Consider the following 27,177-nt stretch of genomic DNA (forward strand, 5'->3'; position numbering starts at 1 on the left):
CCCGAGGGGATGCGGTCCGCGCCGGGGGCAGGACGCGCCCCGGGCCCGAGGGGATGCGGTCCGCGCCGGGGGCAGGACGCGCCCCGGGCCCGAGGGGATGCGGTCCGCGCCGGGGCAGGACGCGCCCCGGGCCCGAGGGGCCGCAAGGCAGACCTGGAGTCGAAGCGGGTGCCGTCGGGGAAGGTGCCGTGGTAGTGGTAGCGCACGAAGTCGCCGCGGCGCACGGCCCGCGGGCAGCGCTCGGGCACGAAGCGCCGCTCGACGCGGACGTCGGCGCCGTCCCAGGGCGGCTCGGCGGCGGGCACCGGCGGCGCCTGGCAGGCCGCCCAGCTCACCAGCAGCGCCGGCAGCAGCAGCAGCAGCGAGCCGCAGCCCCGCCGCGGCACCAGCGGCGGCCCCGCCATGGAGGGCGGCGAGCGCGGCAGGCGCGGCAGGCGCGGCGCACAAAGGCGGCGAGGGCACCCGCGGCCCGCCCCGGCCCGCTCCTCCTCCTCTTCCTCCTCCTGCAAAACTTGCAAACGTGGATGAGGCGCCGCCGGCCCCTTCCCCCCGCCGGGGAGGGGCGGCGGCGGCGGCGGCCCGGCCCCCCGCTGCCGCCCCCGGCTCCCGCGGAGAAGGAGGCAGCGCTGCAAAGCCGCTAATGACAGTATTTCCTCCTCGATGCTTTTTGTCTGGGTTACTCTGCACCGTGGCACACTGAACCCTACCCGTAAGTTTAAAATCGCACGGAAGAGCCCCGAGCTCGCACCAAGCCCGCGAGGGGATATTCCGCAAGCCGCGGCGGCCTCCCCGGCCTTACGCACGCCCACCGCTGGCGTTTGCCAACCCCTTTCCACACGCCGTCCCTCAGCCGGGTAGAGTCTGCAAACGACCCAGAGCGGGAAAAAAAGGACCTGACAAATACGACGTAGGATACCAGTGTCCAAGAGGAATCCGAATTCAAATGTCACCCATCTGGTTTTTATCACTCTTTGATCGTGCACACTGGTAAGGAAGAGCTTTTAGATTTGCTCTCTGCTACTCTGAAGTGGTTTCAGTGATAAAAGAAAGCGTGGAAAAGAGAAGTATTTGCTTGTGTAGCATCAAATCTCAAACACAAAAAGATAAAGTTAAATAATACAATATTTTTGAAAAAGTATTAAATTTTATGGCGTTAGTTTCCCACTTAGAAGAGATGCCTCTCTGATACACAGCAAAACCTAAGAACATTCTTTAAGAAACACGGATGACAAACTCTTATTACTGATGATTCATAAAGCCAGCACAACTCGCACTCGCGCGGACTGCTTCTCTGCAAAGGTATTTTTTCCCTGGCGTGGGGAAAAATACCCGAGCGCCTCCGCCGGGAGGACGATGGTTTGCCAGCCCAGCTCTCCAGTCTGCACGCAACCAAGACACGCAGCTCTGCTGCTACTGCAGCCGAAGTGCAGCCAAATGAAACGCTTTCAAAGTGCCTTCAAAAATGCTCTTGTACAGTATTGACACATTGCTAGGAAACAGCAGCTGCTAGATGACTTAACCGGTGAAAAAGGTAAGCACTCAGGCAGCTGTTTAAAGATAACCACGTCTGTGGTTACAGATCACATCCTCCTTGCCACAACAGTCACACTGCACCTTCCAAATCAGCACAGTAAAGTACACTTTCGAGCAAGCAATTTAAATCAGATCAGCTAACCTAGCAGTTGCCTTGATTTAAATAATCTATTCTGATCAGAATCTATTCTGATGTTGGTCATTTCTTCATTTTCTTAAAGAGAACTCATTGCTCACCATGGGAACGTGTTGATACAATAGAAAATAAAATGCACACTGCACTTGGCACTTCTTTTTGCTAGCCAGTGACACATTCTCTATTTATGCCCATTTAAAACAATTCCTTGGACTCTTAATTTTCATGTAGTTTTGTACTCATTATGAGAATAGTCAATAACTATTCTCCACTTCTGATGTAGATTACCATTGCCTTGAGACTGCTATAATGTGCCCCAGCTAAAGGAACACCATGGGTCAGGTTCTGCATTTTCAAAACAGCGTGCTTCGTGCTTTAGCGCCATTCTCCCTATATCTCATGCACTGTATGACATAAACAAACAGAGAAATAGTACATCAAGTAGCTCTCAACCAGGAAAATGCAGTTGCTTTCTGTCCTCCTTGTTTTGTTCAGGTAACACAAAGGGAATAGAGTACAAAAGAGGGTTTCCATCATTTTTCTTTGAAAAGTTATTCCTAACATTTTGCTAGTTTTCAAAGCATATATATTATATATATATAAAAAAAACCCACCAACAACAACAAAGAAGTCTTATTTATCTACTGGTGTGTTTAAATACTAAACCAGCTTCCCTGGAAGCATTCTGGGGGATGCTGATCACTATCAGATTGCTTGATCTCCAGTCAGCTTGAAACATAGCAATGACTAATACAGTTTGAAGAGTAGGTTAAGCACAGACACATCCCTCTAGGAAATTTCTCTGCCCTAGAGGAAGGATTATCCTTCCCAGACTTAAAAACACAGTACAACTATAGAGCATTCTCTTTGAAAATTTAGCTTTCTGGAATGTCATAGGTTACACCTGAAATAAGGATCAAGGACCACGTAGCTACCAAGGGATAGGAGCGCCAGTTCATGAGCTGGGATTCAGTCCTTTGCACTCCCCATCTGCTTTTAGAAGATACCACGTGTTTCGTGTAATGTTCAAGCTTCTAGCTTCGGGCAATGCTATATCAAACTAAAAGAGAACTCAAGGGTTCCATGCTGTCCCAAGTCTTTTGAAAGGCAAGGAAGTAAAATACCAAATTTCATTCTCTACCTGTGTATATCATAATCACAGGGAGGGGAAATTCAACAGCTCAAGTGGCAAGAAGGCAGATACAAAAACTCCTTCATATGCTGCTGGTACAAATCACGTCTCAGAAGCATGCAAAAAAGCTGAAGAGCATGCTGACAAATCACCTGACATAAAGAACAGTTTATGGTAACACAGGAAAAGGAAAGAAATTTTCAGTTGGAGCTTGAGTTAGGCAAGCTCCTGCCCATGTGTTACTTGAGATCCTGTTCTGTTCCTTGGAATGTGCTTGAAGCCAAGCATAAGGCAGTTATGAGATGGTGGGCCTAACGCAAATTAAAATGTTTGCAGTACATTCATTTAGATAAATGCAGGAGAGGTTATGACTAGTAAAATATTCTGCTGCGTAGCCTTTGGACTCATCCAGTGCTTAACCACTAACTGTTCTTAATAACCATCATACAGCTAAGATTACAGACCTGAAGACGCAGTCCCCTGATACCTCAAGTATGTATTATGTTTTCATATGTAGGTTTTCTAAAGAGGTGGCATAAAAAGACAGAAAAACACAGACTGGATTTACAATGCCTTCCAAATACTCTATCAATTACAGATCAAGAAAAACGAAAATAACTTTTTCCTTTCTAAGAAAAAAATGTCAAACCAGCTTTAAACTGTGACAGGCAAATTTAGAGAGTACACTGGTAGATACTGGAAGCAGAAAAGTGAGCAATGAGAAACACAGCTTGGTTTGAACTGATCTCAAATCCAGTTTAAAAAAAAAAAGTGTACCTACTTTTAATCATCTGGTAATATTCAAAAGATTACAGTGTAATATTGGTTTTGGCAGTAAAACCTACAGGGGGGTTATGTGAAGAGACTCTGAATTCCATTTTTCTCCTCTACAATTCTTCACAGCTGCTCATCTCAGTAAGTACTCTCTTTAAAACTCTTAAGAAGCTCTTTAAAGAACAGTTCTTGGTTTCAACTAATATGAAAGAACCATACTGCTGTCCCCATTGTGCTGTTCTCCCTTCCTTTCAAGTAAGTCAGATAAAAAACCCAGTTATAACACAGCACTAATTTATCATTTAAAATATCTGTAAAGTTCTTGGAKATTTTCAGATACTTTGAAACAACCACATAATCATAGGACATTAATACAGTTTCCATATATTAAATTTGGCTAATGCATAACCATGAAACATTCCCAATAAATACTGGTTTTAGTAAAAATATTATTTTATACTTAGTAAAAATACTAATACTAATTGAATAAATACTATTTTATTTTATATAGCTGCATGGTAAAGTCAGAACACCTGCAATTAGAAGCATCTCTTTGTATAGAAAATATTTTAATATAAGTTTCATCAGTTACCTATAATTTAACAGCAATTTAAATTAATAGTGCGACTCAATAAGGATTGACATGACCGTAAATGCCTTAGGTGACCAAAGTGACCCAAGTGACTCGGGCTTCTTCCTTGCCTGGTCACGCCTAGTCGTGTAACACAGAACCCTTTACTTTTCACAGAGGGTCATGCTGGACTGATTGGCCACTTCCACTATCTATTTAACATGAAGATTTTATTCTTATTTATTACCAACAGTGGCTGAGCAGTAAACAAAGAAGTGCTCGCAGTATGACAGAAATGGATATACTTTAAATTGCTGACCATGTAGGTAAATTCTAGTTACCTGAACTTATCTTCATTTATTTCTATTCCATCTGTTACGGATATCCCAATGAAAGTCAAAGAGATGTAGCAGGAAACACTGGGAATCAGCAATCTCTTCCAGACCCCACAGTGCTAGAATAAAGTCCTACCTGCCCACAGGTACTGAGCATCTCCCCTGCTGGAGGTCACAGCATAATGCGATACACCCATAGAAATATTTTTGCAAGTGCTCCTCAGTCTATCATTCAAAATGTGCCAGCTGAATTATTATCTTAATGATTTAATGAATCTGGTTCATTTTGACTGACACAGGTTAGACAGCACTTAAAAAACACTATCACCAGCAGAAATAAGGAGATGGTAGCCTCCAATAGACAAACATACAGAAGGGTAGATTACAGCTGACTTTTGCCTTCCGCCAGCACTGCTATCTGTAAGGTAAATGGCTGTCTACAGTCTAAGTCTAGATTGCAAACTTTTGAGGTATCAATAATGCCTTCTTTTGCATTTGCAACTATTAGGTTTTTTACACTCCTGGAATCAAACGAGTAACTGTAGCTAGCCAACTCTCTCCTTCTAATTATACTAGGACAATTGTTTTGGCTGCAGTGTAACTGTGCTGGTGCAAAACTGCAGAAAAGCTACCCTATCCATCCATTGCCAAGACATTTTTTCTACTGTTTGTTTTACCTTTATATTTAAATGCTATCAGTTTCCACTGCATCTGAGAACTTCCCCACGCAGTGTATTTATCCAGCAATATGTATGTGTTAAATATGAAAATGCCATTATTCCCATTTCTCAAAAAGGACAGGGACACAAAGAACCAGGTTTTCAAACCAAAATACCTTTGAAAATAGAAACCACAGAGGTTAACACTCACCTTTTGAAAAGAGCTGAAGTTTCAACAGAAGTACTAACATTAGTTACCAATTTTTCAAAAAAGTTCATCTATGGACAGGCTAAAATTTCAAAAATGTGGTTGTAAGAAACATGCCCAATGTAACATAGCTGGAGGCAAAATAGAAAATTTGTTGGATAACAAATTATTGTAACTCATGTGAACTAAAGCATATTCCAAATATATTGCAAGTACTCACAAACTCAAAGTACACTTTTCAAACAACAGAGTGGCTATATAAAGCTGCAGAAAGACTTGGATATTTATAGGCAAATGATACATGTGGTTAAGCCACTATTTTTCAGCCTATGGTCTGTGGATTTTTTTGCTTTATGAAGCAGTAAGAAGACCTACTGTACACTGGCCTAAACTCCCACTGAGTAGGGGTTCACATCTGTAATGGAAACATTCTAGAGACTGCAAAAAAAAGTAGAAAACAAGTGAACTAAATTTTAGGCTTGTGCTTTACAAAATCCAGAAAACAGTGAGCCTCATTTAATTGTCAAATGCAACATACACACCCTGCAAAACTAAGTGGCTCAAATTGTGCAGAAACAGGTGTTTACTGCAACAAGAATCCTCTCTATCACATTAGAAGCAAATACTGTCAAAAAATAACTGAATAGTTTGCCTTTTATAAAAGCTCTTCACTGAATCAAAGGGGAGGGTAGCATTATACATCTATTTGAAGACTAGATATTTTCTCAAGAAGCAGCAGAGACATGAAGGTCTGAAACACAAAGTGGTTAACTGAGTAACTAACTACTCATGCCTAGATTTATCACACATAATCTATACTCTGTCTGCTACATGTTTTACAGCGCTATAATCAAAAATTTTWAAAAAATAAAAATTCTTTTAAATAAAGCCACCTGGATAAAGTTGGCCTGTAGGTGTGGATCATGACTCCAACCCAGAAAGAACGAAACCTTTTTTCCAAGTTTCAGCCCCCCTCCACACACACACATACAACCCTATCCCTAGCCTAAAGCATTTTGCATATGAGATGGTTTCTGGAAGCTCTGTGTTTTGGGAGGAGAAAAGGATACAGTTCCTCCTTTGACAAGTTGGCACAACATGAACTATGCAAACTTTCCTGAAATGTAGGGGGTATCTGTTCCACCAGAGGTAAAATTAACCTGCATTTTGAAAGGAGCACACCACAAACTCACTTTGCATGTCTCGGACAAAAGGTTTATTTTCAGAGGTGATCAGAAAGAGAGGTCAGGTCACCTCCCTGCATACAAGCACTGTAACTATGGGTGACCACTATTTAAGAAAACTGGAAATACAACACCTTGTTATCTTACCCTGTCATTAATATTCATATATGGATTCCTTAAGAACTGGACCACAGCACATAGCTATTAAAGAAAAATGCTAACTCACTCTTATAGTATTTGTTAACATAAAAGCATATGCTTACCAGGTTTCCAGTGCACAAAGATCACTGTAGTCTTCTCTACTGGTTAGCAGTCATTTAACAACTCTTGCATGAATTTTTGTTTACATTGTGGATTTTGAGAGAGAAAAATTGTATGTTTAGACATCAACTCTAACAGTTCACTTCCACTAGAAACTTGAACACTATTATTTAGGAAACAGATTCATAGGATATTAGCTGCATTTCTGAAGATCTTGTTTTTAAACAAAGAGACATTATCTCAGGAGCAACTGTAGGCTGATATTGCAATAACCTCTTTCAGGCATATAATCAACATACCGAAGAATAGTTCTAGGCCCTGTCTTACAAAATTAGATGCCTCCAGCTCACAGACACAGATTTAGGTGTTTGCACACAACTAATAAGACTATACTGAGTGCTGAGTACTTTCTGATGCTACTTCTGTGCTGCTGGCCTGTTGCATCACAAATCGCAGCCTTTGCTGTCCACATTCTCCACCAGCTGTTGCATCTAAATTTTAACAGCTTGTCCTGAAGGTTGGGGTCCAGACTAAACATCCTGTGCAATATATGTGGGTGAAAGAAACACACTATACTCACAAAGCCAAAAATTAAAGTCTTAGCAAATCAAAAAGTTACTATGAGGCCAGTTACAACAATATTAATAATTATAGTCCAAATTAGCCAATTATTGCAGCTCAGGCAATAACAATACTATATATATTTTATATATATATATACACACACACACATATACACACACACACACACACACACACACTACTACTATGTATATATCTAAACTTCCTAGTATCTACTCCTTTCTCTGGTATCATGCTCACCCCTCCACCGCCCCTCTGGTCCAAAAGTCAATGGCACCAGTCGTCTTTAGAAAAAGTGAGAGTTGGCTACAGTGAGTTGTCAGTATCCCAATTTCTTTTTCTCATAATTACAATGTTAATATTCATGGTTTCTTCTTCATCTTTGCCRGGGGAGAAAATGTAGATGTTGTGCATTCTTCCCCCTCACTGTAGGTCTGCTTGGGGTCATTTTAATGCATTCGTTAACAGTCTGCTTACTTGCTATTTCTACACTCCATCACAGTTCCATGTTATATCCCACCTTACTAGATGCGATACGTTTTAAACACACTGCAGATGTTCTTTGTTCTCTGTTATCCCCCAAAATGGATTCTTCAACTCTCAAGGCTTCATTCCTTTAATAATTTGTATTTGATTGTGTGTGGTTTGTATTCATGGTCTAGAGGCCTCTGTAACTCTCTTGTGCTTGAATTTTCAAGGTTTCCATTTACCTTGAGCTTGTATTTTGGAAGGCCCAAAATTTCTCCAGCCTTCAAGCTGTAGTTTCTAGATACTTAAATTTAAGTTTTATTAACACAGCCTAACCACCTGCAGCCAATATCTAGTAGTTTTGGTAACATCATTGACACATTGTTAAAATTACTTTACAAAAGGGTAGAACACCTGTCATGCCTTAATCTATTCAGGCCTGACCAAAGAGCACCTCAAGCTGACAGGAGAAAGCTCTGATGAAGGATGCTAAACTGAACTTTTTACATATGCCACAAGAGACATACAGGAGCATAAACCAGGCACAAATCTGCCTAAATGCAGATTGGTCTGGGAAAGAATATGTTAGAGAAATACTAGCTAGATCATTATAGATGACAGCAACCTTCAAGTATCTATGAGGGAATGATCTTGGATATCATTCATAGCAAAGCTAGTATAAGGGGATACAAGTATAGAAGCTCTTAGCCTGTCATGGCAAAATGGTATTTTTGCATGTTTGGCATGATTTTCAACCCCTTGGTATCCTTTCTCATCCCTGTCAGAGATGCTCTTGGGTCAATGAGATGCTTGTTTAACATGTGCTTCATTACTGTACCATTTCTACTCTGGTCCTTCTTTATTATGTTCTTGGCAAGAGCAGGAAAAGAAGGTGGTCTAGAACTGTGAACTTCCATTTATTCCCTTTCAGTTATCTGGAGAGAAGCTGTTGGTAACCTGACATATGGCAACCATGTTAAACAAGAGCTGCAAACTTTGGATAGGTCTTGAAACAACTATGGTTAAATTGGTACAGCTGTCAYGCATGGAATTAACTGATCAGCTATTTTAGTAAGAGAAAGTCATCTTCCTATTTAATATAGGTGGCTAGCAGAACCAAGAATCTTTGCCTTAAACCTTTTAGACTGTGTTTTTCATCACTTGATTTCTGTACCTTCTGTGATCCATTCAAAAATGCTGGGGCCCTTTTAGGCAACTCAACCAATGTTCCACTGGAATGCTGGCAATTGAAATGGGACATACCAAGGGCAGATGCTGGCACTGAAGCTGAATTTGCCTATTTACTTGATACACTGAGCACTGTTTTAACAGGAACTATTTTATCAGTCACTATACTATGGAATTGCAAGAGGTAAAGTTGAGGAAAGAAATCTGCTCTTGCAAGGCAAAAGTTCTTAGGAATTGATCAGTGATTTAAGAATATTGCCAAAGCTTGGAAAGAGGAATTTCCTGCAGCTGTGAAAGAAACTGGCTACCAGGAAAAGAGTCTGGCCTCAATCCCTACTGAAGTCAGCAGCAAAACTCCTGCTAACTTTGACGACAGTGAGACTACACCATTTAAGGGTTAAGCAGCATATATGCAGTATATATAAATTTAACACAACAGAAGCATCTGTTCTGGAATAATTATACCCCCTCTAATAAGGGGCTCAAATTGCAGCCAGCTTGACTCAACCCTTCATCTGGCAGAAYAGATAAATAGAGTTATGGATTCCATTGCATCCGACTGTTTCTGATGAAACCAAAGTCCTGCCTACTGAGCCTGGTCACAAGCAATCCCACAAATGATGGTACATTTTATAAGAAGCTGKGAGACTGTCCAAGGATTCTCAGCCAATTTTTCCCCTCCCTTTCATTGTTATATAATGTGCCATTAGCATTTGTGTGCTCCTACTACACAGATGGTTTCCAAATGTGCTTAGTCCTTACCGAGGCAAACTCCCTTGGAAACTAAACGAAGTCTTGCCTCAGTAACAACTTAGGTTGCACCTTCTATTAATAGCAGATACTCTTTGTTAGTATATGTCAGAATAATGCAATGCTATATCAATATTGTACCATACAAATATACTGTCAAATAAAGCCCTGTTCTTCAAAAAAAAAAAAAAAAAGTCAATGATATTTAATGAAAAATGGCTTGGATTAAGTACAGTTATTTGTATTTATTTATAAAAATCAGAAAGCAAAGGGCAAAAACTCATGAAAAATGTATGTTACTCCGCGATACTGTGTCTATCAAGTTTTAAGTTACTTAAAATAATGAAAAAGATCACAGGTATATCATTTTCACTAAGTGGTAAGTCTCCATYCTTGGAGATGTTCAAAACCCAACTGACCTGCTCTACGTGACCCTCTTTGAGCAGGCAGTGTTGGACCAGATGATCTCCCTCCAACTTCAACTGCTCGGTGATTCTGAGATTCTTTGTAAGGCTAAAAGAGATAGTAAGCATCACACTTCTGACAGAATGGGCCACTTGATAGTACCACTACAAGCCCCAAGTAATTGATATGGCAGTATCTCCACAGAAGGATGGAGGGAATTCATCCATATAATCAGCTTAGAGACTCAGAGGACAGAATTTACATAATGGAGCCAGTCATTTCCCTTGTAAACACTTTGCTCAACTACTGTCTAGCCCTAATTTCCAAAGACAATTCCCTGCTCAACTGTAAAGCTTTTCTACAGATGCACACTTCTGCATACCTGTAAAAATAGTCTTGACAGAAATGAAAAATTCAGTGCCTAGTCCATACCTGTGCTTGGTTGGGATTCAAAACTTTGTGTTCTCTGGSTCAGCTTTCTCAGAAGACTTGTCCCTGTAGGCATTTACAGAGCCTTCAACACTGACAAAGTCAGGACAATACAAAATGCAGCTGTGGCCATCACTTTCTTTTAAATATGTGCTCCTTCACTCCCTTTCTGTAATGGCCTATGGTAGCATACCCCACAGTAAAAGTTCAGCTATACAGGAATACTTTTCACTGCTGAGTAGTGCCACTGTAAATGTGAGATTACTCTGTCCAGGAAGGAGCAGCATGACACTGTCACTTAGAAGTAACAGTGCTTTTCAGGGGAGAACTGCACTCTGGGCCCTGCTCATAGAATTGTTTTTGTATTTTACAATAAGAGGTAACCACAGTTCTCAGCATTGGGAAGGGCATCCAGYGGAATATACTCAGAGACAGGTTCAGATACACTTGTCTTTCTGCTACCATGAATCTCAAATGCTTATCTGCACTGCTTCCACAAGGGTGGAACATGAATGGAGCATGGAATATGAATGAATTTTCCTAGTGGAATGGGAGCCAAAGTCACTGAACGCCTYAGACTGAGGAAGACACTGAACTAAAATTTTTTACTTTCTGTTTGTTAAGCTATTATACAAAAAGAAAGTGGCAGCACTACCACTTAATGCTCTTTTCATTTCTCTGTAAAAAAAGGATGTCAGTACCTCTCTTCAAGGCTAGGTTCCCAAGTGGCTAGAAATATTACTGCTGTCTTGAGGGAGATTTCCTTGAGCTCAGAAATGGTCAAGCTACTAAGCTCACACCTATTCTGAACGTTTCCTATCAGCTAGTTTTAGGCAGCTGCAGGCTGACCATGTTGGATTTAGGCTGTYCTCTGCTCAGTCTGCTGCTTGTTCTGGATCCCATTACGAGGTGCTTAACTTCCCATAGAGTCTAACATGGGTACTGGATTCCACTCCTGTGCATAATATCTGACACATAATCAGAAACAGATCCTCATCCAGTGCTCTAGCCCAGCCAAAAATGGAGAAAAACAGACTGGCTGACATTCCACCAGAGTTACATTCTCACAGGCATACCGATGCCTATGGGATGACATAGATGTAAATTAATTTGGCCCTAATATTGTTGCTTGTAGTTGAAACATTCAACTGTTTATAACAAAAATAAAGTTGTAGTAGACATTATGAAACATAGAGGTCTTTCAGATACTTCACATTGCAGCAGCAATTGCAATGTTTGTACGGGGATGATTTTGGTGAAGCTGGGATTGGAGCACCATGGTAGTCAGAGATCACGAAAAATGAGTTCCTGAAATGTTTGAAACATTGTATCCAAATAAAGAAAAACAATCTTCAAATAGATTACCTTCTAAATACGAGGAAACAACTCCTCAGCTAATATAAATCCTTTGAAGATAACATTTAAGCAATTTACAGATCCTGAGAATCTTTGCTCCAAAATAAATAGCACTGAAAACAACCACTGTGCTTTTTCTACTCCCTCCTTGTTCACAGTTCATTCTGTATGAATCTTACCTAACGACTGATACTGAAGTAATCAGCTCCTTGGATAACTGTGCAACAACCACATGAACTCARAGATTTTCTCAGAAAATGACAAAAAAGGAACTTTGGAGAGATCTACAAGTAAAGCTTTAAATAATCTCCTTCCATTAAAAATGAAAACAGGAAGAAAAAAGACTGTCCTCAGTCCTAGGTACTTTGGAGCTGGGTACTTTCTCATGATAAAATTTGTTTATAAGATTTATGAGGAAAACAACTAGAAAATTATCTGTATCAAACTTAAGACGTAGTAAGTTTAAAGCATCACTGCTGAGAAGAATTATGTACCTATCTAATTTTACCTTGTATGTGCAACATTAAATTATGAGGGTGAAGAGTCACCTGGAGGCAAAAAATGCAGCTTCCAGGCAAACGTTATGGCCCAATGTCATATCTGCCTACAATAAATCAGCAGTCTTGTGCTGCAACACACAAAAAAGGTTCAAACACAAAATCTATGGAAGGAGGAGCCCAAAAGGACAGAAYATCCCTAACAAACAAAATAGATTTGTGACCTCTTGGTAACCAGCCCAGTAGTGTATGTACAGAGTGAGGTCCAGTGGTGTGGATAGAGTCTATCACCATGGAGCCAGTAACAGAAGAAAATGAGTCTTACTGTCTCATCAATACTGATATTAGGACCTGCTCCTGAACTATAAAGCTAAAGCCGATTACCAGGATGTGTATGAGTGACTAGGTGAAACTGAGTCATCATTTCAGATTTAATTCTGTTTCTAAACATTTTTTAAAGCTTGTAAACACTTAGGGAAAGTATCACTGAATGCCAGTAGTTAGCCAAGGGAGAATTTATTTAATTACTTCTTTGGCTCTAAAACTTCTTTTTTCTGTGCCTCTGATTATTCATCAATAAAACAGGCAAATTTCTTGTTGTACTGAATGTTATGTATCTTTTAAGAACTTTGAGAGCCTCATATGAGACATATTACATACATATATTTATTCATTCATATCATAATTAGCAATATCCRGTTTAGTTTCATTTACAGTAAAAGTGTACCTTTGTCAGTATAATACTGAGCATAGTATCAGGAACACCTGCAATGTTTATCATAAACTGAAGGTTTTACGTTCAGGAGCTCCTATAGGTCCTTTTCTTGATAACACCACTGATGTACACTCCTTTCTCTTATCAACTATATAATTTCCTTTTAAATTTTATTAGATGTCTTTGTCCAGTAAAAATGTCACTCACCTGGCTTTAAGGCACTGAAAATGTAACTGATTCAAAACCTGCTTTAAGATTCTGCAATGTGGGTCAGTCTACTTTGCTGAATTTAACCTAATGAATCTGTACAAGATCAGCAATGAAAGTACTAAATTARCATTGCAGTTACACTCTCAATAATATGGTAACTCTTATCTATGTAAGTTCATTCTGGATTGCCCTTCTAAGTCCAACATCATCTTGCAGAAGATTTTGCTGTCAGCATGTATTTTACATCCCCAAAACGCCCTAAGTGCATGTCTGCACTACCAGTAAACCACAAGCAAGGGCTTATTCTCAAGACCAAATTCATCCAGCATCCGCAGTGTAGCCATTAGGCCGTGCTAAAAATGGGATCAGAGCTTATCAGCACATGGGTTCTAAGTACATATCCTCAAAAGTCTGGGCACTGCTTAGGCCAAGTGCACAGCAATCCATCCCCAGTTGATTTCATAAGCTCGGGCCTAAGCAACATTCCAAGATGCTCCTTGGGCACACAGCAGTTGCAGTACAGTGAGCTATGTAAATGCTGTGAGGTTTAGGCTCACTTCATCTCACAGTGTAGCTCATGAAAAATCTAGAGTTATTCAATGACTTCACGTCTCTCAAGTTTTAAGTTAGTTATAAAAATGAAGAAAGATCAAAGATCATTAAAGATCACTAAATGATGAGTCTCAGTCCTTGGAGATATTTAAAACCTGACTAGACATAGTCTTGTGCAGCCTGCCCTAGCTTACCCTGCCTGAGCAGGGGGGTTGGACCAGGTTATCTCCYGTGGTCCCTTCCAACCTCAACTATGCTGTGATTTGTGTAACTTTAATTGTGGCACTTCAAAATATTTTTCCTGTCCCCTTTGCTTTAATACATACTATTCAAGTAATAGACTGATTACGATTTGACATGTTCACACACGTTAGCTGTGTCACAGTAGCAAAACTCTTAGCCTGCAGCAAACATCAAGTCATCTGCTTAACCTACTCCATAGAGGATTACCTTAAATCATATTACTTTACATTTGCTTCATACTAAGCACAGATATCTAACTCAGATTAGCAGGTAAACTGATTTTGCCTCTGAACCTTTCGCAAGACGATTTCAGTGAATTTTGCACTTGAGGCCAACTGTTATCATCTGGGATTTTAGGAGATAGCAACCACTCAGTCTCTATTCTCAGATTAGGTCCTAGGAAAAGAACGTTAATAAAATTCACAAAAGGCCCACAACCAAGCAAAACATGCAAACAAATTACAGTCCCACTGAATGAACRATATAGGTCTTCTCACATCTTACCTGCCATCTCATGACGTCTTAGCCAGATGGAAATGGTGGGATTAGTTTATGAAGAGTAGACTTTTTTTTTTGATAAACGTATCTGCAACATTATGTTGTTTTATTGCTGAGTGCTTTTTGTGGTAGACTGGTTGCTGCAGTCTTTCCATTGCCAGTAAATCTAAAAAAAAATGGCACATGAAACAAAAATCATCATAAATATTAGACATCAGTGGCAYGACACACAAAAACTATTTTGTTTAAACCTTAAAATAAACAATCTTTGCAAAATGCTATGACAATAAAACAAGATCTGAAGTTACAATGGCAGTCACTTATCTGAATGCAAATGAGAAATGAGATGTTATCTTTTATCCAAAAGCAGTAAAGTTTTACACAGTAGTGCCTAAAACAATATTGAAATAAATAATGCTTTTGAAATTACATTATACTGTTAAATAAATGTGAAGAATGTTAACTCTCTTGAAAAAGATAAAACAGTACMTCAGCAGCTCCTAAGGATTCCTCAAGGTATAACTGGGATCATAGGTAGGAAACTTCAGAAAACACTATCTGAACTAAGTGCAGTGAAAAACTGATATATGAGAAAGTATAGGCCTACAGATGCTTTCCTATGACTGCGTTAGTCTCACTCTACTTTAGAGGCATACAGCACTAACAATCACTCTTAATCCTGTGCTTTTAACATACATTTTGAAATACTGACATGATAATAATTACAATCACATTCAATTACTTGACCTTTCTTTCTGCTAAGATTTAGTTTGTGCGTATCACTCAGTTCTTAAGCAACTCCAGAAACCTCCAGTACTCTTGAACTTCAGCATGGAGCTAAAGCAGTGACCAGTACTTGCCTTCCTAACTCCCGCCTGTCTTCATTCTTCAATGTGTAACAAAAAAATAAAAATAAATAAATAAAATGGCTGGGGCAGCAAACGGCAAAAACCTGGCTGGTGCCAGATTCAGCTTTCTAGCAGTGCACAGCAGAAACACAGCAGGAGCTTCATTGTGGTGCAGAGGCAGGTCTCCCTGGGCCTGCTCCATAGCTGGCACATGCCTGCCAGGCACCAGCACACTCTCAAAAAAATAAAAAAGCTAATTTATTTTGGATGTTGCACTGGCAGAGCTGGCTCTGAATTTAATCCTCTGCCACGCCAAGGACACATACTCGGGCCTCTGGCAAGCGTGGCGCGGAGCCTCCATGGCAGCACGCTAGGCCCTAGCTGGGCTCCTGCCGCCACCCTTGCCCACCCCCGCGCGACCTGCAGGCCTCTCGCCCCGTGGGCCGCTCGCCCCCGCCCCCCGCGGGAACGCGGCGGGCTCCCTCCCCACCAGGCCCGGCCTGAGGCCCGCAGCTCTGTCGCCGTGGCCGCCATGTTGGCCCCGCGGCCGCCATGTTGCCGCAGGCGCCTCAGCCCTGCCTGTCAGCCCGGCTTAGTAAATCGTGGTGGCACTGAGGGGCCCGACGCGTTATTTTTTAACCGCTGCTCTGTGTCTGTGTGTGTCTGTGCGTGCGTGGAGGGGGCGGGTGAGGCGCGGGCAGCCAGCCGGCGCCCCCGGGCTCCCCTGCCGGCGGGGCACGGAGGGAGGGGAGGGCGGCGCGGCGCGGTGGAGGGGGCGCTGCCCGGCCCCGCCGCGCCCCGCCGCCCGGAGGAAGTCCCCGCTTCGGCGGCGATGGGAAGTGAAACCGAAATCCGCAGCCGGGGCGAGAGGGGCGGGCAGCGAGGCGGCGCCGGTGCTTCGCCTGCCGCTGCCGCGGCGCGGCCCGCCGCTCCTATGTCCCACAAGGCGCGCAGGGGGGAGGAAGAAGAGGAAGAGGAGGAGGAGGGGTGGGAGGAAGAGGAGGAGGAAGGAGAAGCAGCGAGGAGCAGCCAGAAGCGGCCCAGGAGCCACCAGGAGCCGCCGGCGAGCGGCGGCAGGACCCAGGACCGGCATGAGAGGAAAAGGAAGAAGCAGGAGGCGCAGCAGCTGCAGAAGCTCCAGCACCTGGAGTCGTTGTAAGGAGGGGAGGCTGCCCGGGGTGCGCCGCTCCCCGGGGAGGCTTCGGTTTGGTTCGGTTTGGTTTTGTATACCCGTAAGCGGGCGGGGAGCGGTCCCTGCCCGTCGCGGGGTTCCGCGGCCGGCGCAGGCCTCGCGGCCGGCCCGCGCCGTCCCCGCCCCCGCCGCCTCCCCGGCCCCGGCGCTGCCCGTGCGCGGTCGCTGACCTGCGCGCGGCGCCAGCCCGGCGCTTCCTCGGGCTCGCCCTGGGAAGGCCTTASCGCGGGAGCGCGAGAGGCGAGTCGTTAAAATAAACGGCTTCCTGAGCAGTGCCGGGTGCGTTGGCTCGACCTGGCGGCGTCTCCGCGTTTCAAAGCGTCGCCTGCAGAACTTCTGCCTCGCTTAATAATGATTTGCTGGGAAAAAGGAGTCTCTTCTTGCAAGCGCTTCTTAGACGCCTGGGAGTTGCAGGAGCGAAGCAGTTGTTGTTCAGTAGGTTTCCACTAGTATGGTAAAAAATAAATAAATAAATAAAAAGGTTWGAGATACACTAAATGACTCCATTAGTAATCCACAGTGTTGTATAGTAAAAGTTGTATATGCCATTTTATTGAAAGGGGTTGAATGGAGTAGAAAGATCACTGGACCAGGTTGCCCAGAGAGGTTGTGGAGTCTCTTTCTCCTGAGCTATTCAAGGCCCGCCTGGATGCAACCCTGTCTAACATGCTCTAGGTGACCCTGCTGAGCAGGGAGGTTGGACTAGATGATCTCCAGAGGTCCCTTCCAACCTTACTGATTCTATGATTCTATGAAGTTCACTAGAACATAATTTTATCCTTTCCTAGAGGAAGTCAAATTTGTTGTGAGATGCTATAAACAGCACTCAAAAAATTGTTGTTAGAAGGTCAGTCCCRTTGTATTTTGACATTTAACTCCTAAGTGTATACAGTTTTTCAGTTACTGCATTCTACATAGCACTTGCTTGCTATTTAGGTTTTAATAGATTTTCTCTACTGCCAGCTCCAGAGAAATACAGCAGAAAGATAGAACCTTGTCAGCAAGGTTCTATCTTTAGGTGTCAAACACAGAGAGAGGAAGAGATGAATTATTTTATACTAAGTTTAGCTGGCAAAGCTAGATTTAAGGAACAGCCTGATTTGACATTTTCAGCTGAGTATATCTCTGATTCAGCAGTGCTGGAGTAAAGAAATTTGGGTTAGTGAGACCTTGGGTAGGGGTGTGCTATAGCTACAAAAAAGGATGAGAGAACTGTGAATTTATGGTAGCTGAAGCTGAATCAGTTGCACGACACATTGCTGTAAAGCAGTGCGATTAAATTAGTTGGTCTCACACAAGAACATGAATCTGAAGGATGTTCGCAAAAGATGCGTGTTGTGGTATTACAAAAACTTGGCAGTTCGGAAGCAGTCTAGTTCAATGTACTTGCATCCAGGTATCCATATTGTGCTATAGTTTTTAATGATTATTGATTGAGTAAAATTTAAGGGAAAATGTTAAGTGAAAGTTTTAACACTATACCGTTGAATTACTGTATTTTGTCAATTCTTTTTTCTATACTAAGTTGCAGAAAGCAGAGTAACTGTATTTTTATTGCTTTTCAGCTACGAGAAACCTCCCCCAGGGCTAATTAAGGTTAGTAAATATATTTTAGTAAATTTTGAACATTACAAGGAGTTTTTGCCCAACCTGTCTTTACCAACTTCGTTAAGTTTCTGGGTTATCTATATAAACTACAGAGAGAAGTGAGTGCTCCCAGAGGATAATTCAGAACTCCTCAGTTACAAGCTGGTTGAGGGTAAGGGAAAAAGAAAATGAGGTAACATTACCAAAAGAGTCAGATATTTTGGATCCTTTATGTGTTACAAGAAAAAGAAATGGTACTGAGGAAATAGGCTCCATATTAAATGAGGGCCTGTACACTTGGAGTTTTAATTTTTATAAAGTTTTTTTTTAATGATTTTTATCCCTGTCTTTTTTCCATAGGAGAATGAAACAAAACCAGAAGACTGCATACCTGATGTACCAGGCAATGAAAGTGCACGAGAATTCCTGGCACATGCCCCAACAAAAGGGCTTTGGATGCCTTTGGGAAAAGAAGTCAAAGTTATGCAGTGTAAGGCTGAATATATGCCAGACATCACTGGACCATCCTTTTACTCTGGGGGAGGGCAGAATGTCTGGCAGACAGATGATGAGCTCCAGGTAGACTGACATCATACTGGTATGAAAGCAACCAGTATCTTGTAGGCTGTAATAGCTTTACATTTTACGACAGTTACATTTATTAATATAACATTCGTATCTCTGTATCTATTTCAACAAAATGAAAATATTTTTAATACACTTCTTTATTCCTATTCTGAGCTGGCTTAGAGATGTGATTCACTGCTGCTTCTTTTTTTAAAGGTTGGAGGTGTAAGCGTTATGGACACAGAACAGGAGATAAAGAATGCCCATTCTTTATTAAAGGCAATCAGAAATTGGAACAATTTAGAGTAGTGAGTACAAATATTGTAGTATTATTGCTTATATTTTTAATACTGGTGGGTAATTTTGCAAGTGAAGAGAAGCCTATTAGATGATGCTCTATTAAGGACTTTTCCTCTGTCTCTAGTATAATATAGATGCCGAAAATCTTCTAATAAAGAAAAAGCTACAGATGTGGTTGGATGTTTGACTACTTTGCAGAAAATCTACTCTTCGAGAGGAAAATAATTAATATTTACATTTAAATTGGAAATCTTCAAGAAGCTGTTTCAACCATTATATTCAATCAACTGTTACAGCATAAGTTTTTATGATAAAATATCAACGTAACAAAAAAAAAAAGTTTAGTCAAGCTTGAGCTGCCCACATTACAGCTGTTTCAAGCCTTCCGCTCTCACTGTGAACAACCACATCATGAAGCCTGTTGTCTAGGTCTGTAGTCCAGTCATTGTCTACAATTCTGATCTCTTGCTATATGAGGCTACATTTTAGTTTTGCAGATTCTTTCTGCATTCCTTTGTCTTTAAATAAATGTTTCCTATTGTTCTGCACCGTTAAACTAAATGATGAGAGAGTTTGAAATATAATTTATGTCCTGCTTTCTAGCCTTGAAAATGCAATCTGGACTCATTCTGGCCCAGTCAGCATGCTACTGCAAATGGAATTTTTAGACCATTCCCATGACCAGATTGCTTCTACCCTTCCTTTCTTTTTTCCCCCAGGTTTCCTCTCTATTGCATCAAACTCTTGCTTTATGTCCAAGGCTCTTCATGGTACATTCCTAATGTTTTTCATTTACCACTGAAATTTCAATTCCCACTGCTGAGCAGCATTTGACATCATCCTTTTTTTTTTTTCCTCTCCAGATTTCCAATAGAAATGATCACACCTTTTTGCTGCTTTCTTGCTTGGGATGAACTCACCTTAAATAAAGCAAAGTTTATTTGCTATCTTCTTTCAAAACTATTTTTTGCTGCAATACAAAACGTAAAAATCAAGAATGATAGGTAGCATGCTGGGACAACTAATACCTCATTACATATTTGTCTTATATTATCTACTACTGTACTGCTGCATGCTTGTATCCATGTTTTTAAAATGTGCTATAAAGGCACAGATATTATTTTGAACCTCAGTATTTATTCTTTGTCTAGCTATCCCTATAGTATCCAACATATAGGAATATAGTATAACAAATAGGGATTTGTAAGTAATTTGTGATTGGAGAGAGAGAGAGAAAAGGGTAGCATAGCTAAGGAGAGCCCCCTTTATCACATAACTAGGCTTTTTCTAAAGTAAAGGATCAGTCCAGATTAACCATAATGTTTACCAAAGTCTGAGAGTATGTTTGTTGATTAAGAGCTTGCTGAGTGTAATTCTTGTTTTGATAAAAACCTCTGTGTTAGGCTGCTTCTGGTTATTGTGTTGTTTTGTCTTCTCTTAAGAATTACAAGTCAGTGATAAAATCTTTTCTTTACCAACACTGGATTTCTGTTTTCCACTTCCGAAGGCACATGAAGATCCAATGTATGATATAATAAGAGAAAATAAACGTCATGAAAAAGAAATGAGGTGAGTGTATCCCTGTAGTAAACTGCATTTTCAGTTTAAGTTTTTAACTTTGGTAATGTGTTGCTAATTTAAAGTTTGTAAGTGAAATATTATTGTAAGTTACTTCTACCACTTCAGAACATCTTTTAATGGGAGTTTCTTTATCTTAGCAGACGGATGCATTTCTACCTTTTTAATAATCTCTCAGTAGTATTTCCTTCTTCTCTTTAATTCTGTCAGCTTCTGTATTTTTTTTTTCCAAAACAAAATCTAAAGAGGAGTTGCATTCATTTACACTGTAACTTTCAGGTGCTTGGGTTTTATTCCATTTTCAGCACCTAATAAAAACAGTCCAATTTTCATTGACTTCATTGAGGTGTTTTCTAAAATTCTGTACATGTAGGCATGTAAGTTTAGATTTAGAAAGTTAGTTGCAGGCACATGATGATGCTCTTTATATGAAATCATTATTCAATAAACAGAATGGCAGAGCTTTTTAATGCTTTCTTATTTGTTGTACTGCATCATTAATAACTGGCCAATCTTTGACCTACAGGCAGCACATACAGTGGTATTACTGCTGCAGATATATATATATTTATTTTTTAAAGAAACAAATTAATGGAGAGGATACCGAATACAATAATAAAATAAGCAAGTAGTTTCTCCCTGTTTGCTAGGAATCCATGAAAGTACAAAGAGCTGCCTCTCAAACCTTGGATCTAAAGTAGACTTTACTCTCCGCTTCACTGACATTGTCTCTGTATCAGCAGGGCAATGAATTTCGTATCATAATCCCAGTGTATATCCATGTTTGCATATGTATAGAACTTCTTACAGTGGTCTGATAAGCTGTTGTGTCCGATGGTTTTGCATACATAAATTAAATTACATGTTGGCCAATAACTTAGTCCCTCTGATATCCCACAGATTAGAAAGTCTTTGAGAACAGAGGTTGGCATGCATCTGTTTGTGAAACTGTAACTAGAGTTGTAATTCAGCAAGATAATCCAGCCCTTTGCATGCAGCTTCCGTTAGTCAAGCTAGGAAGGGAACAGATGAAAGCTAGAATAAGTTATTACATGTAGGAGAGTTAGAGGATTCTCATTCACATTTTTAAATGTACTTAGGATACAGCAACTGAAGCAGCTCCTGGAAGACTCTACCTCGGAAGACAATAACAGTGATGAGAGCAGTGAGGATGATGATGAAAATAGCAGCAGCTCCACCTCCTCAGAATGTAGAGATAAACATAAGAAAAAAAAGAGAAAGAAAGAAAAGAAAAAAAAAGAAAAGAAGAAGAAGAAAAAGAAAAAGCATAAATCCTCTAAATCTAATGAGAAGTTGGAATCTGACTGACAGCAGTTGTGTGCTGCATGCTTCTTGACCCCTACTTGCAAACTGTAAGGAGACATCCAAAKAATGAAGAAGAAACCACCAGAAGGGGCTTTATTAAACTCGGAACATAAAGATGGAAATATATAGCATCCTGCATTGGCTCTGCTTTTCTGCCCCTCTGCCATGCCAGAAAAGAGAGGGATGCATTAAACAATACTTTTACTCAACCATATCTCTACACTGCAGAACTGGTGCTGAGGGTCATCTAGCTAGGTCAGACTAGGCCTTTGCGTTGCCACATGTGACAACAGCCAGAAAGCAGTGACTAGCAAAGTATTGCTAACAGATCAGCAGAATTCAGTAGACTGTCTGCTGAAGTATGTTTTCTCCATGATGTAATCTTATTACATACAAACCTTCATTGCAGTGGGGACTGCAGTTTGCACTGTGCAAAACATTGACACTTCATTTACAGTAATTATCGTGAGCAGCTTGTGCTGTATTTTCTTCTGCATGGTGCTATATGTTGAAGTTTGCTGTACATAGCACTGGCAGTTGGGGAAATAAAAAGCGTTGCTGAATGGGGGAGGGGAAAGTTTAGCAAGGGGATTTACTTCAAGACAAAACTGCAGTGTTAGCAGTTAGTGTTTTTAGGTTTAGCAAAATCTCAACATCATCACCATTAATAGGCAGAGTTTTGCAACACCTTAAGCACTCTCCAAACCATAGAATTTGGCAGCCAAGCATAAGAATTGGATGTTAAATACTCAATTTTACTGTAAAGAGCTAATATTTTTAGTTAAGGAGGGGTGTTTTCATGTTGGAAATGAGAGATGCATTTCTACATACGCTTCAGTATCAGTTGTTTTGATACATCTTGAGTTTTTTCCTTTTTAAAAAGGCTTGGGGAAGTAAATTCCAACTTATTTTGTATGTTTAGTAGAGTTATTTTATTTAGTAATATTTTATGAATCATACTGCAAGAAGAATATAAATATGTGGAAGGATTTCAAAATGGTGTTCAAGTATATGCCTGCAAGCAACTAAATAATAACAGTAGAGAACCCACAAGTTGAAAGAATGGAAGGTTCTGTGTACCTAAGTAATCTTGGGGACTGACAGCAAGATTCCTTTCTAAGGATTCTTGCAAGGCAGACTTGACTGTAAAAACTGATACAATTACAAAGTACATTAGAGCAAGTGTCTCTTTTTGAAACGTCAAGTTAAGTGATATGAATCTGATCTGAGCATCTAGATGTTTTTATGTACCTTGCAAAGGGTAAAAACTGTAGATTTGCTTTGAAAAGACTAGATCATATTTGATCTTGTACAGAACCTAAAAAAAAAAAAAAAAAAAAAAAAAAAGGCATGATAAAGCTCTAACGTCATTGGCCATTAACAGTCAAATCCAGGAACAGCAGACTAAAATGCACTTAATCTTTTTCAAAGGTTGAGAGAGCTCTCAAAAAAGACAACAGGGAGAATACATGTTAAAAATGTGTTTTCTGCCACCTTTAAACTCTTAAATGTCTAAGAGTCATTTAGTAAAAACAAAGTCTCTTACCTTGTCAGTCACTCACAGTACCTTCTGTGGAAAACAAGATGGTCAAGGCCTACTTACAAAAAGGTTCTTTACTGGTCTTTCCTCTCCATTGCTTTGGTGATTTTGCATCTTGAATAAGCAATGGCAACAAAAGGAAAACCCATTCACTGGTAAAACATGATTTTAGATATCACTATATTCTGGCAACTGTATAAGAAAGTGTATTAATCACAGCAGTAGCTTTAGGTGGAACTATTTTTATACTGTCATAGTCCCAGAGCATCAATATTCTGCAGTGATTTTTTTTAAATCTTTCAGTACTGTTATTTAGCAAATCTCCCTGTGATGAAATTTACCCACCAGTGACTCCTAGCAGTTCTCTGTATCAGCATTCTCTTGAAATAATTAGAAGCTCAGTTGAAATAACATGAGAAGATATACAATAACAGTTGAAATAGCATGAAAAGATTTACAATGGCCTCATACATTTGATGCTGAGGAAGTGCGCTTATAGCGTTGGTGATTGTTGGAAAGATGCTGGAATGAAGCTGCCACAGATAATGAAGTATTCACCTGGTATATTCCAAGAGTCATCTTGCACAGATTTCACTAGAGCAGAGCTATCCCAAAGGCCTCTTTGGTTATTCTAGCTTTTGTTATTTAAGATTCTTCTGAAATGTAGTTTAATTAAAACAAATCTCTATTTTTCTTACAGTCTTTCATCCCTTCCCTTGACCTGTTTATTAGAGTTTTACCTATCACAGTTTGCTATTCAAACAATCAAGAATACCTTAAAAGAAGGGCATCCTCTTTAACAAATGCAATTTCAGAAGAATCTGTTCTGAAATACTAAATCCCCATTCTATGTCAGACTAAACATCTGTATCTTTTCCAGTGGTAGTGGTCAATAGTAGATGCCTACGCAACAGGACAGGGCAAGCTATAGCGATTTTTCTGTTATGCTGCCTCTGCCTCCACTGCTTGCAGTGCAGGTACTTTGAGCCATACATGTTTTTGTATTTAGTAGCCTTGTATAGATTTTTCTTTAACATCCAGTTACTTCTTGTAAACTCCAATATTCAGTTTCCTTCAGCAAGGAGCTCTGCAAATTTGTTATGCAATATAATGAACCATCATGCTTTCAAACTGTCCGCTGCTCATTTCACATACTCTAATTCTGTATTACAATTTCTAATTGTATTAGAAAGCATCTGAACAACTGATTCCTATTCGTCTTCTCCATACCACTTGAAGCTTTATAGATTACTATCATATTCTCAGCCYCTATATCCCTCTTTGTGTTCATTTCCTCTTTTTAGTCTTTCCTGATACAAGAGCTCTTCWGTGCTTTTCAGCACTGTGTCTGCTCTTCTCTGCCATTTTTTAAACCTCCAGGTAAAGATGATGATTAGCAGGTCTCTGCTCAAACTGGTAAAAGCAGAGCCTGCTCCAACGAAGTTAACCCAGTTTCAATACAGCACAAGTTTTTAACAGCGGTAACTAGCAACCAGTGTTAGTGCTAGGAAGCACGATTCATTCCCTCATTTGGCATTTTAAGAAGTGCCAAAGCTGGCATTTAAGAGACACAATGTCTTTTAAGAATAGATAGACTAGGAACAATCATAAATTCAAGAACTATTTAAATTAACAGAAATTATTCCATGAATACATAAATCCAGAAAGCAGCAGCAGAAGCCATATACTTTCAAGACTGATAAGCCTTAATTTAAATCTGAACTCTTAGACTACTTAACATATCTTACTCAAAGAACCAAAATCTTTTGCTAGTGATTCTTGCCTCTTCTGCAGGCTTGTTTATTTCCATTTGAAAGCCATACTGAAATTTGAGTGGTAATAATAGTGTAATCATAGTCCCATGAATCTACATAAGTCTAAAGTGCAGCTACAACATGCTCAGTAGGCAACACAGCTATAACTAGTGATTCTCGGCTCCTTGGTCCAATTACCTTAATTCTCTGAACCATTCTTGCCAGAAAAATTACTTCAGCAGAAATAGACGTTTGCCTACATCTTTGTCATGCAGCCAGACGTGACTGGTTCTACAATCCTGTGGAGTATGAATGGTCAGTGGCAGCATGTTAATCTCAGGAATCTGAGTCTTTTTTTTTTTTTTTTTAATATATATACTTTTATTTGCTTTTCTTTGGTGTGTCATGGTTAGCATGCAATGACTGTTTTTGATATTGGCTCCTGTTCCCTTGTCTTACAAGACTCCATTGTCTTATTTTAATTGAAATAGCTATAATTCTTTCCCAACATAAGGCAGAAAAAGAATAGGGCATTGAAAAAGAGAAAGTTTTATTCCACACAGATCCTGGCAAACTGAAAAATAAATATAAATAAAACTTAAAATATAGAATTAAAACCTGACAAGCCAACACACCACTGGCTCCAGTTTAGGGATTATACCCCACCCACTTTGCCACAGAGGTTTTAGCTACAAATAATGCTTCAGAAATTGAGAGTCACAGGCAATAAGTCTATCCAACAAAACAGCCAGTAAGGGAATCTCAGAGGGCTCTACTGTTTGTTGCTGCTTTGTCAAAAAGCAAATAGCTTCTTCAGCTGCCCTTCAGTAGATTTTGCAGAAGACACATGAAATCTTTAAAGACAATACAATACTGCTACAGTTAAAAGCTTACAGTGCTGCCAGTATTGCAATTACTCATCACTGGGCTATCAAGCATCACAGGGAACAAAAGACTGACACATATGTATGTCTCCAGGTAGAAATTAGATCTCAGGAATCATTGTGCCTAGTTACCTGATTAAACGAAAGAGCCTGGGCTTTGATTTACAGCCCCCTTTAAAATACAATTTTTAGCTCATGGCCTTTCTGAACCACAACCATTTTATCCACTGGAACTTTAAGCATGGTTATAAGCCAGCTGACTTAAGATACAGTCTGTAAGTCAGTAATGCTGCTTACTGAAGAAAAACAAGTAGAAGTCTTAAGGGTACAGGACTAGCTAGTACTAGCGTACTGTAGGGTACACCATATATAACAACTATCCAGAAAAGTATTTCTGGAGCACTTAAGCAGAGAGATAGGTACAATATGATAAGGAATTCATTTATAAATAGAATTTTTTTCCTCAGACAGCTGTTTTTACAGTCCTACTATTCTTCACACATTCTTGGGAGCTTGTATTGCCAGGCTCTAAATTAGCTCATACATGTAGAAAGCACAGACTAGTGCAAGACCTATGAAAGGATGGAATAGCATGGTTTTGGGATGAGTATCTGAGAAATACTAGCCATTCCAAAGACTGCCTTCTGCCTGCCTGGCTATTCTCCTAACTAGTTATCTTCTTATCCTTGTCTGGGAAAGTCTGTCAATAGAAGTGGCTTAGTGTTCAATACTAAGGTTGCACTCAAGTTCATGGAAAAAAAATCAATTGTTACTTAAAGGTTTCAGCTACAGCAGAGGCTTCTTTCTAGGCTGTCACTTAGCCTCCAAGTTGAGCAGATTCTAGTACTCACTCTGCCCATCAGAATAAAGTCTGGAATACTGTCTCCTCTCTAAGAAACAATTATTTAGTCCTGT

The 27,177-nt window shown here is 40.3% G+C and overlaps 2 protein-coding genes across 4 annotated transcripts in view; one reads left to right on the forward strand and one right to left on the reverse strand.

Annotated features, from left to right (window-relative positions):
• FKBP9 (FKBP prolyl isomerase 9) overlaps nt 1–14,717 on the reverse strand; it is a 33,734-nt gene extending 19,017 nt beyond the window's left edge. The window contains exon 1 of one of the 3 annotated variants that reach the window (XM_085303904.1): nt 14,693–14,717. Coding sequence is in view for 2 of the 3 variants with exons in the window: in XM_085303885.1 (XP_085160011.1) it covers nt 154–404 (251 nt within the window). In the remaining variant the exon portion in view is untranslated. Of the gene's footprint in view, nt 1–153; nt 544–14,692 lie in introns of those variants that run through there. The other 2 variants (XM_085303885.1, XM_085303893.1) reach the window with 2 other exon arrangements.
• Nucleotides 14,718–16,291: 1,574 nt separating this feature from the next.
• RP9 (RP9 pre-mRNA splicing factor) lies at nt 16,292–25,772 on the forward strand. Its single transcript, XM_085303928.1, has 6 exons — nt 16,292–16,689; nt 18,292–18,322; nt 18,674–18,803; nt 19,097–19,188; nt 20,688–20,749; nt 21,859–25,772. Exons 1-6 carry the CDS (start codon nt 16,367–16,369, stop codon nt 22,085–22,087), a joined length of 867 nt encoding a protein of 288 aa, XP_085160054.1. The 5' UTR covers nt 16,292–16,366; the 3' UTR covers nt 22,088–25,772.
• Nucleotides 25,773–27,177: the final 1,405 nt, after the last annotated feature.

Source organism: Rhea americana, unplaced genomic scaffold (assembly GCF_003343005.1).
Source record: "Rhea americana isolate MKP2758 unplaced genomic scaffold, rheAme1 scaffold_100, whole genome shotgun sequence".
Classification (NCBI taxonomy): Eukaryota; Metazoa; Chordata; class Aves; order Rheiformes; family Rheidae; genus Rhea; species Rhea americana.